Consider the following 11,384-nt stretch of genomic DNA (forward strand, 5'->3'; position numbering starts at 1 on the left):
GCATCGCCAGGATTCGACGGATTTTCTCAATTTTTTGAGACTTCAGTCCAAACTTTCCTGACAAAAGTTAGTGGAAGGGTAGGAAGTATCGAAGACAAGAATGATTCAGATTAAAATCCAATCCCGGTGATTTTCTGGCCTGTAATTTGTCAAAAACACAAGGAAGACTTTGAGTCACGGAAGTTCACAGATTTTCCCCAATTTTCTGAGGTTTCAGTCCAAATTTCTCTGACAAACGTTACTGAATGATGAGGAGCTATTGCAGACAGGGATAATTGAGACTAATATCCACTCCCGGTGGTGTTCTGACCAAGAAGTTGTCAAAAACAAGAAAGAAATTTTGCGTTTCCGGGATTCGATGGATTTTCTCAATTATTTTGAGATTTTAGTCCAAATTTTCCTGACAAATGTTAGTGGAAGAGTAGGAAGTATTGAAGACAGGGATGATTCAGTTCAAAATCCACTCCCGGTGATCTTTTGTCCAGGAATTTGTCAAAAACAAAAGGAAGACTTTGATCCGCGGAAGTTCACAGATTTTCCCCAATTTTCTGAGGTTTCAGTCCAAATTTCCCAGACAAACTGGTCCAGGTGTAATTCTGAGGTGTATAAATAAGACATAACACCTGTTCTGTAGACCCTCTGGCCAGGATTTTGGCAGTCAAATGACTCTTAGAAGTTTCCTCATTTTCAGCAAATATAAGTGTACTTCAATGTAACCTTACACTTTTCCTAGTTTTCTAACACAATTACCTATTTCTTGGGTACTCACCTCATTATTTATTTTGCAGAAAATTAAGATCTGGACACAAGTTTTACACTTTTTCACAAGTTTCACAATCACCGCATATCAGTCAAATGTCAAAAGCAAAGTATTTGCGATCGACCGCTTGGAGCGCTAAAATACCTGAAAAACCTAACAGCACTGGCATGAATTTCATGCCAACCGTCACCTACTTTCCATTTGCATGAAATTGGTAACAGCGGCTGTTAACATTCTGTTACTTTTCGCTGTTGGTTGTTAGAAATTCCTAGCCGGGCGGTTGACAACAAGTTGCTTATCTACAAGTTGATTATAAAACCCATATGGATGTATGCAGCACCCTTATGGGGGTCCGCCTCAAACTCACGGATTGACCAGATCCAGAGACTCCAATCAAAGTGGCTGAGGAGAGTGGTTGGTGCGCCGTGGTACGTAACAAATGACTGTATTCATCGCGACCTTGGTATGGATACTGTTCGTGAGTCTATAATGAAAGCCTCAAAGAGGTACAATGAGAGAATTAGTGTGCATCCAAATAGCCTAGCTGCGGAGGTTTACAAAAATAGTGAATTTATAAGACTCAAAAGGAGAAATCAGTGTAATATTCACCAGAGGTGGCAATGAAGTCAATGTTTTTTTTTTCTTTTCTGGACTTCTTCGTGTTTATTTGTTCAATTTATCACTACCATATTGATGGTGGTTTTAAATAGTGTTGTTTCTGTTAAGAAAGGGTTGGTTTTTTTTTTTTTCTTAAATTGAATTTATGATTTCAAGTACTTATTGTCCATACCTGGATAGATTGTACAATAATGTGGAAATACAGTGTTACAAAAAAAAAAAAAAAATTCATTCATTCATTTTCAACCGCTTATCCCTATTGGGGTCGCGGGCCCATGACACCAAGGTTAACAACCCACGCCTGTCGGTCCTCCGTCACTTCAGGAAGATGTTCGAGTTCGATCCCAAGGCGCTCCCATGCAAGATCCTGAATTTGATTCAGCCACCTTGTCCTAGGCCTGCCTCGAGGTCGAGGTCCCTTCACAATGGCTTGCATAGCTTTTCTGGGGAATCTTATGCTCATACAAATAGAAAATAATTAAATTGTTTTTATTAACATACTTAATTGAGATAATTATTTATATAAAGTTGAATCATTCATGCTGTCTCCTGAAAAATGGCTCAGATTGAGTTGGGCCCTTGTAATTTCCAAGGAGCGATATGCACGAAAAATCGATTTTTATATTATTTACAAGGAAGAAGTACAATATCTCATAAAATTGTTCTGTGAAAGAATTTTTTTTCATACTTCCATGAGCAAAATCAATTTTAGAGGAAATGGGGCACTTTAATTTTTGTTATAATTTTAAATGGAACTAGACCTTATCATAATTTAGCTTCATAAAATAATTGTCAAGCTAATTTGCATTATGATAAAGCCGATAAGGCTCAGATCCATTTAAAAATAAGAGATAAAGCCTGCTTTTAATGGCGCTCCAATTCAAAGATACCCCACTTCCCCTGAAAACGCTGTTTTTGTACTTTGAAAAACAATCTTTTGCTACTCGCCCTTCCTTTAATTCAAATCTCTCAAATTAATCTCAGAAAAATCTAATCCAACTACAAATCTTCTCAAGATTACTGAAATGAATCCTCGATTTAAACTTTTAGTTGAGTTTTCGAAATTCTCTCTGTGAAAAAATTATAATTCCAATATCATGCAAATCAATGTGGTAAAACTTTCAATCGTATAGTTACTGTTAGGGAATTAAATTTAAATCTAATTTTATTCGTGAAACCAGGAGAGATTTAGTCAGCAAGAAAATCTGCGTACAATGTCTGGAAAAACTGTTTGAATCAGATTACAATAAATACTTCAATGAATGAATAGGGTAAAATTAGGTAATTTGGAACCATTTATAATTTGGGACACTTGAGATTTTCTCATTGTTTCAGATGAGCAAAGAGAAAACAAAGACCGCAAAATTAGAAGAAAAAGGCGATTCATAAGAAAAGGTGTTGTGATATTTCATTATTGAGGCGTTTTTGAAAAATTTACAATGGTTGTGTGAGTAGGGTAGAGTAATTACCTTTGGCCACTTTTAGATTTCACGCTCTTGTAACTACAGTAATATTTGTCCAACTTAAACGATATTTTGCATAGAGGTACTTTGACTCACTGTCTCTTTGTATATTCAATAAATTTTCCAGAAATTTTTGGTTATCTTATTGAAAATACATATTTTTCTCAACTATGCATGTTTCAGTATTTTTGGCCACTTGTATAACACTTTTGGCCATTTATTTCAGTACTTTTGGCCACTTTCTCTAAAGTGAATTTTTATTAAATATGTGGTAAAATAATTTTAAAAAAACATTAAATATAAACAAAAAATGCTGTTCATACATTTAATAAAAATATTTAGCAATCATTTGTACATTTTCAATGTTATTTTACATATTCCATTCTATTAAATTTCCTATATTGAGAGTGACAAAACTCTTTTAAATTATCTTTCTTACCTCATAAATATAAATAGAAATTCAAGGTTTAATTAGAATTCATGTTTAATTGGAGATATAAGAAATACAAATTAATAAATTTCAAAGTCAAAAAATGAGATTGTAAAGAAGTTTACATCATCTAATTGGGACATTATTTTTTTTGTTTTCTAGCCATTGCGACTGTCTTAGGTTTTTCTTCTCTGATCCTCTTTCTCTCAGCTTTAGCCATCTCCTTTTTCTGCTTTTCTGTCTGCTTTTCCTGATGAATATCAACCCATTTTTGTGATGTAGTGACAAACAGCCTTTCCGTTTCATTCTTTTCCTTGCGGTTGCTTTTCGTTGGACCTGGCCAAATCATAGGCAAAGCCAGTGGATCCTTCTCTTGGGAATGTGGTTCTGAGGTATTGCCATTAAGTTCCAACGGTTCCAAAATTGACTCATCTAGAACTTCTTCAAACAATATGTCTGACGAAACAAAGCTCTCAGTTAAGAAAGGGGGCAAATTTGGGTGATATGTTTCAAATACCATATCCCTATAGAAATAAAAAAAAGATGTATCAGCTACATCTCCTGACCATGGACCTCCTTCTATCATGGTAGCTCTGAAATCTTCCAACTTTTGAGGATAAATTTTGCTCTCTACATGCATCAAGTGGGTCAAGTTCATATTCTGAGCCTCATTTTGCATGTTTTCGAGGAGTTGTGCCGGTGGTGGTGATCTTTGGATAATTTTCCTGTAATCCACAGCATTTTCATTGAATGGGAAGATACCCGTGGCTCTAAAACCCGAAACTACGTTATTAGGCATCTGATCCTCCTGGATAATTTTATTAAGGATCGATGGTAAGTCAAACTTATTCACCTCATTCCCATCGTGTTCAATTCGCCACTGACGCTTATACGTTTTCCAGCGGGACTTTATTGCCTTAAACACAGCCACGTCAAGTGGCTGGAGTATGTGCGTGGCATTCGGGTAAAGAGCAACCAGGATGATGCCATTATCTCGGCACATCTCACTCAATTGCAGAGAGAGATGCGACTTATGCCCGTCGAGGAAGACAATAATCGGTCTTTGAATTTTTTGTTCATTTAGGAATGGCAGGAATACATTTCCTATGTACTCATAGAAAGATGCAGCTGTCATCCAACCGCTTTCGGTTTTCCCGAGCGCCCAATGTGCGGGCGCAGAAAGGGCAGCCACTGCTGGCAATCTTGCATATTTGTATAATGTGAGCGGCGGTCCGAAACATCCACTCGCGTTCACACAAAATAACGTTGTTATATTCTCCTTGTCTGAGTTTCTTGATTCTATGTATACGTGACGACCAGCTGGTGCAAGCACAAGCTCTCCCGTCGGTGCCAGGTTAAACCCAGACTCATCCATATTCCATACGCGCTGAGGATGAGCGAGTATCGCAACGTCATCTCCTAGCTGTTGAAGCACATCCCTAAACCATTTCCTGATCTTCTCTTCAGTCACACTTCCTCGAGCTTTATTTACATATTCAGCCTGCTTTCGCCGTATTTCCGGGTGCCTTCTGAGAAAGGCATAATACCAAACTTTTGATGGTTTGATACGGATCTTGAAATTATTCGTCACTGAATGATCCTTATTTAGCTCTTGCACACTCATCAGCAAACCATCCTTTGTGACGGGAAACCCACGATTGGCTGCGTCTGAGATCCACTTTACAAGATGTTCTTCTATTTCTCGTCCCAGAACGCTATAATAACCTCTCTTGCCATAAGTTTCCATTGGGGATTTTCCACTAATTTTATTTCTCAGAGTAGTGCGGGGAACATGGAATTGCTTAGCTGCTCTTCCCACTGGGGTTCCATTTTTAATTGACATCAACGCCTGGTGAAGGTTTTCTTGTGAATATGAGGTTCCTTTTTTCTTGGGCGACATTGCACATTTCCCGGAAGCTGAGTAAATAACGTAACAGACAAAATTACCCGTTTGTAGGAATTCTAATTGTAGTCAAAATCTTACCTTTATTGATAACTGAGAAGCCTTGAATCCCCTAGATACACAAATTTTAGAATTCTATTGCATTAACCAAGATCACAATCAACATAAACAATGAAAATGTCACAAGTGTTTCTAATGATATCCGTGAGGCGCGCCACAAGTAAAACGAATGGCCAAAAGTATTTACACAGTAAATAAAAATAAACCCTTTTCGCCATATGCTAATTTCCAGGAAATCTCGTAAAAAATCCTTCGAAATTGACATCATTGCGTAATTCAGCTAATTGAAGATGGGTTTTCAGTGAAAATTATTAAATACAGTACATCGATTATATAAAATAATTTAAAATTATTTCTCTTAACCCTTAACAAATTTCTTAAGAATGGCGCAATTTTTCTATGGCTGGTTCACCTTGTTGAGCATTATTCTAATTTCTTGGAATTAATTGAGTCAACAATGTATCCAATTAGATATTTCGTTTCCTTATAATATAAGACATGAAATATTATTCGTTTCATAATTCTGTGAACTCATCATTTATCTCAAAATGGCAATTTTATTGTAAGTGGCCAAAAGTGCTTACATGGCCAAAAGGGATGACCCTACCCTAAACGTATCTGCAGAAAATATCTCTCTCGTCCTCAGAGACGACCCCGACATTCCTTCCAATTTGCAGAGAACTTTTGGCTAGCCCCAAACCAAAAGCTCTCTAAGCGGTTGCTGGAAGTACGTGACCTTGACTGTCTTAACCACCCTCCTCTTATGTAAAGGCGCCACATATGACCGAGAAATGGGAAATTATTTAAAATCATAAGAGAAGCAATGGATTGTGAAATTTTGGGAGGAATTTCTCGGGGACATTTGGGTCAGATCAAGGTGATTGTTTAACAATGATGAATCTCTTAAGACACTTTGTCTCATCCTATAAAATTGTTGACGCTACAATGGTATTCTCAGATTTTAGCAAGGTGGCAATTCTGAGAAACCCTTAAGAGATTTCCAAGAAACGAGATTAAACTTCTAAAAAGTCCAATTATTCTCACTTTTAAAATCAAAATCATCTTACCTTCATCATCTTCCGAATTTTCACCTTTGTCACTCAAATTCCCCTCGTTGGGACCTTTCTGATTGTCAGCAGAAAAAGACGTGGAATCTGGAAAAGAGCAGGAGAGACAAACTCGAAGTGAAAAGATATCCGGAAATTGTATTTGTCCAAATTTTCATTGTTTTTTTAAATAAATAAATTAAAAGTAAAAAAAAATCATTAAATTTCTGCTGAGTTCATGATATCTGAAAATGTCTCAATCTGTTGCATGCTTCTGCGAGATTCTTCTGCGAATTCTTGGGCAGAAGCCGGAAGATTAGCTCCAAGACAATCTCCGGCATTCCACTAAGAGATGGATATGGAGCAAGAGTTGCAATATTCTGCATGAAAATATCCCGAGCTGGAAGGATGAGTTTGTTCTTTGTTAGCAGAGAAAGCTCTGGAAGATTTCGGAAGCTCCTGAGGATACTCTTTCGATTGATCAGAGGAATGTAGCGAGAGATTGGCAAGCAAATGCTGAAGCCTGAAAGTGATTTTGGCGTAAATGTCGCAAGGAGAGAATCTGACAGTCGATACGTGACCAAAGTGAAGTCCTTGCTGAAGCTTAGGAGGCAAAATGTATGTTCCTGGAAACTCCTTGAGACCCTAAGCGACTCAATGGGAATACTAGAAGCTGCCTTTCTAACCCCTGAGCAACTGTAGAAGCCCACAAATGGGTCTCTAGACTCCTCAGGAAGATCACTCTGATGTACGAAGCCACACTCTAAGATGAGAAGATAGAGGAGTCCTACAAGAAGATTTTCCTGTGTCAGGTATTCCCCAGAGAAGCGTTCAAATAGGATTCTCATATGTTCCGGCACGGTAGACAGTGTTGCCTCTTCCACCAAATACACTCCACATCCTCCTCTACACCCTCCTAGATCCGCTGTAAAATAATACAGGCATCCTTTTATGTCCCGCAATTTGGAGGACACACACAGAAATTCAGGTGAGCACTTGACAGCCAATTTGTGAGGTTAGATCACACTCCATTCCCTTTTCACGTGCAAAAACCACCCTCCACCATGGGAATTTTCTTACCTGGACCAGCAGTGGTGTCTCCAGAAGCTTCCGCCGCAGTCTTTGAGTCAGTTTCCTGGCCAGAATTGTCTCTCACAGTTGACGCCATAAGACAAAAGCCTCCCACTCGGCACACTCAACTTTCACACTGAATAACACAAAATTTTACAGCGACACAAACACCATTTACACGTGGAATGCTTCTTCCACTCGCTAAAGATCACCTGCACTATCAAAAATACCAATTATCACAAGAATAACACGGATTTTGGGCCCAGAAATTCAGTTCATTTTTGACCGCAGAAAACACATTCAACAAGTCATCTGTCAGAGCCTCTGGCGGAAAATTACAGAAGCTGGTGCTAGATTAAGCCATTTTCGAAAAATAAATTAGGATTCTTAAAATAACCACGGGCTTTTTTCTAATGCATCTTAACTCTTAACTCTTCACGTCATTAGGGTCATGCAGTAGAGTTCCTCAAATTTGAACATTTGGGGGGTATAGATGACATTTCTCACCTCACTCCTCAAATTTGAACAATGTTTTCAAAAACGTACGGAATTCATGTAAAATTCACTTTTCCTAAATTAAGAAAAATAACTTTAGTGAATTTTATCAATTGATTTTTTTGTTAAATAGGTGGAATTTGTTGAGGAAATTAATATAATTCGACAATATTGGGGAAACACCAGAGAAAAATACAGTAAACTCTCTCAAATTCGGGCATATGGGACCGAAATGTCAGCCGAATTAGACAGAAATTCGGGCGACATGTGCATATAGATATTGAGTTTACACACTGATATATATCGTAAATTGCATGAAAATCCCTTAATAATGCAAAATCACATCAAAACTAAGACAAACCATGCTAAATATGAGCATATTTGATTCATTTGATAATCATAATCGAACTTGAAAAATGACAACAAACTTTTTTCAAATGTAACCGCTGCCCGAATTAAAAAGTAGGCCGATCTTAAAGGAGCCGAATTTGCGAGAGTCTGTAGTTCCAATTCAGAATTCATGCAAAATTTCTTTTACATAACCTCATATTTTACATTTTGAATGCAACCGTCGTTCAAATTTGAGGAGTTCAAATTTGAGGAACTCGACTGTATATGACCAGGGGAAAAGTTTTTTTTTGACTATTTACATGATTTACATTAATTGAAATCTATCGGTTTGTGCACGACATCATAATAGAAAGATGTAAGATTCTTGGCTAATTTTCTCAAGACTTCAGATATTCAGGAAAAGAAAATATTTGAGATCAAAAATCACGAATTTCGAACTTTGTGAAATGACTTTTCTTTTTCATTTTTTTTATGTTCATTTACTTTTTCTTTTAGCAAAAAGTTCTTTAGACACAAAATAGAATATGGAAAGATTGTATATTGCATATTTTGATATAATAAACTACTCTCAATTTTCCAGAAAAGCGCGCAGAATTTTCCGGGTCATATATGACCCTATTGTCGGCAAAGGAAAAGTTTATGAAAGTGTTTTCGTGCCAACAATGCAGTTGGGACAGTTGGAACATTGTTTTTCTTTGTGAAATCCAGGAGGAAAATATCTTGCTCTTGGACATTTCATCTTATATCTGATGAATTGTAACATATTTTGCAATATTTTAGAGTATTCTGCAAGCGTTTCATATTGTGCAATTGTATTGTGTGTGAATAAATATGTAGATATGTTTATTTTTGCCAAGTACCACTCAAAATATTGTGACAGTGATTGTTCAAGGGATTACCAGGAAGATTCCTTGAACACCAGGAGTACAGTGTTCATAAAAACAATCCAGTTTGCCATGGTTTTGGCCAAATTAATAACTTCAAGCACAAAAACTTTTAGAAAGCCCGTGATATAGATTTTGAAAATGGTATGTACATTTACCTTGAGGACAATAGGGTCATATATGACCCGGAGTTTTTCCGAGTTTTCACGCAATGGACATTTTTTTCCTCTCAGAACTATTATATTTGATCATAAAGCATTAGGAAAACTCAATTTTACATGAATTCACTTGCTGAATAAAAGTGTGACACAAAAGAGTTAAAGAATAATCCATATGCACGAAAAATCGATTTTTTGTTATTTACAAGGGAGAAGTACAATATCTTATAAAATTGTTCTGTAAAAGAAATTTTCTTTTCATACTTCCATAAGAAAAATCAATTTTAGAGGAAATGAGGCACTTTAATTTTGGTTATATTTTTAAATGGAACTAGACCTTATCAGAATTTAGCTTCATAAAATAATTGTCAAGCTAAATTACATTATGATAAAGCCGATAAGGCTCAGATCCATTTAAAAATAGGAGATAAAGCCTTTTTTTCAATCAGACTACAATAAAGTTTTCAATGAATGAATAGGGCAAAATGAGGTAATTTGGAACCATTTACAATTTGGTACACTTGAGATTTTCTCATTTTTTCAGATGACCAAAGAGAAAACAAAGATCGCGAAATTAGAAGAAAAAGACGATTAAGAAGAAAAGGAACAGATTTTTTCCATTTGAATCTCTAAAACAGTGAGAAAATCTCAAATGTCCCAAATTGTAAATGGTTAAAATTACCTCATTTTACCCTAGTTGTGTTTACTCTAATAATTAATTTTTTTTAAAGCAAATATGTTCAAATTTGCCACGATTTTTCTTAGTTATGTTGTAATTTTTCATTATTGAGGCATTTTTGAAGAATTTACAATGATTGTGTGAGTATGCAAAAGGAGTATTTATGTCGGAGAACAAAAATCGTTGCATTTAAAACAGTCGAACGCCAGAATTTCTCGCCAGAATTTGAGAGTCTGCTGTACGAAAGCCTTGCAGTACTGCAGGACATAATATGAAGTAGGATAAATAAGGAATGATTGCCTTGCTGTAGGTCGATCCTACATTCGATTTACACTTTAACATGCGTATTTCGTTTGAATACAATTTTTACAGTAAATCTAGACTCAAAACAGCTACAGGTAAAATTGAAAACAAAAAAAGAATTAATCCCTAGGGTAAATTAAGCTAATTCAAAACCTGCTCCAAATGGAAACTTTTCGCTACTCCAAATGGAAACGTCATTTTTCCATAATAAATACAGTACTAAATTATTATTATATAATTTTCAATAACCACAGTTTCATTATTTAGTTAATTTTGCTCCAAATAAAGCAAAAATCCACTCATATTCACAAATTTTAATTTGTTAATTTCTCAGAAAAATTAATAGTGTACCTTTTCACTTTCGAATTTTTCATCGATTGATCATGTTTTCCAATGAAAAACGCAATAAGGTGACTGTTGTTTATTCGTTTTGTTTAATATTTCATGTCACATTTTAGTTAAATTAAGTACTAATCTTTATTGTTAACCGTACGTGAAGTTTTCAAATGAAATAATTACTTATTTCGTGAACAATAAGAGTTTTTCTGAAGTGTCTGCAAATACTTCAATAGGAAACCCTAGAAATATGATTTTTTGGAGAGATTTTCCCATTGTTTTAGATGGGAAATGAGAAAAGACCAGGAATAAGAACAAATCCTGCACTCAGGAGTAACTCAACAAGGTTTTGGAAGCCTTTCGTCGCGGTTTCACTTACACTGTTTGTCTCCAATTAGAAACTTTCCCTTGTCTCCATTTGGATTAATATGTTTCCAATAGAAGAATTTTACACTCGCGTATTTTTATTGTATTTAAGAAGTTTTCAAATTATATCTAAAGAATTTTCACTAAACAGTAACATTCTAGAAGAGTCAAGGAGTAAATTTATGTAATTCTCTTCAGAAAAAAAAATGAAATTAATGTGTTGAATATTCTGTCAAAGTTAAAGCGTCTGGAAATTGTTTTGAATTAGGACATTTACCCTTGTATCCTTTAAAATTCAATAGAAATAAAAAATAAAAGTAAATTAAATTTTTTAAAGTACAATCATAAAAAAATAAAGTACAAAAAAAGTTTAAAGTAGAATAAATGTGAAAAATGTACAAAAAATGTAAATGCAGAATTATTACTTACCTTATTGAGGAATTTCAATGTATTTCCTGTTT

The 11,384-nt window shown here is 35.5% G+C and overlaps 2 protein-coding genes across 2 annotated transcripts; both read right to left on the reverse strand.

Moving 5' to 3' along the window:
- Nucleotides 1-2,834: 2,834 nt before the first annotated feature.
- LOC129800351 (uncharacterized) lies at nucleotides 2,835-5,840 on the reverse strand. Its single transcript, XM_055844672.1, has one exon. The coding sequence runs from the start codon at nucleotides 5,169-5,171 to the stop codon at nucleotides 3,414-3,416; it is 1,758 nt and encodes a 585-aa protein (XP_055700647.1). The 5' UTR covers nucleotides 5,172-5,840; the 3' UTR covers nucleotides 2,835-3,413.
- A 579-nt stretch (nucleotides 5,841-6,419) lies between these two features.
- LOC129800352 (uncharacterized) lies at nucleotides 6,420-7,667 on the reverse strand. The gene is made up of 2 exons (XM_055844673.1): nucleotides 7,361-7,667; nucleotides 6,420-7,205 (listed from the first exon to the last, which is right to left on the reverse strand). Exons 1-2 carry the CDS (start codon nucleotides 7,446-7,448, stop codon nucleotides 6,517-6,519), a joined length of 777 nt encoding a protein of 258 aa, XP_055700648.1. The 5' UTR covers nucleotides 7,449-7,667; the 3' UTR covers nucleotides 6,420-6,516.
- Nucleotides 7,668-11,384: the final 3,717 nt, after the last annotated feature.

Source organism: Phlebotomus papatasi, chromosome 2, assembly GCF_024763615.1.
Source record: "Phlebotomus papatasi isolate M1 chromosome 2, Ppap_2.1, whole genome shotgun sequence".
NCBI classification, from domain to species: domain Eukaryota; kingdom Metazoa; phylum Arthropoda; class Insecta; order Diptera; family Psychodidae; genus Phlebotomus; species Phlebotomus papatasi.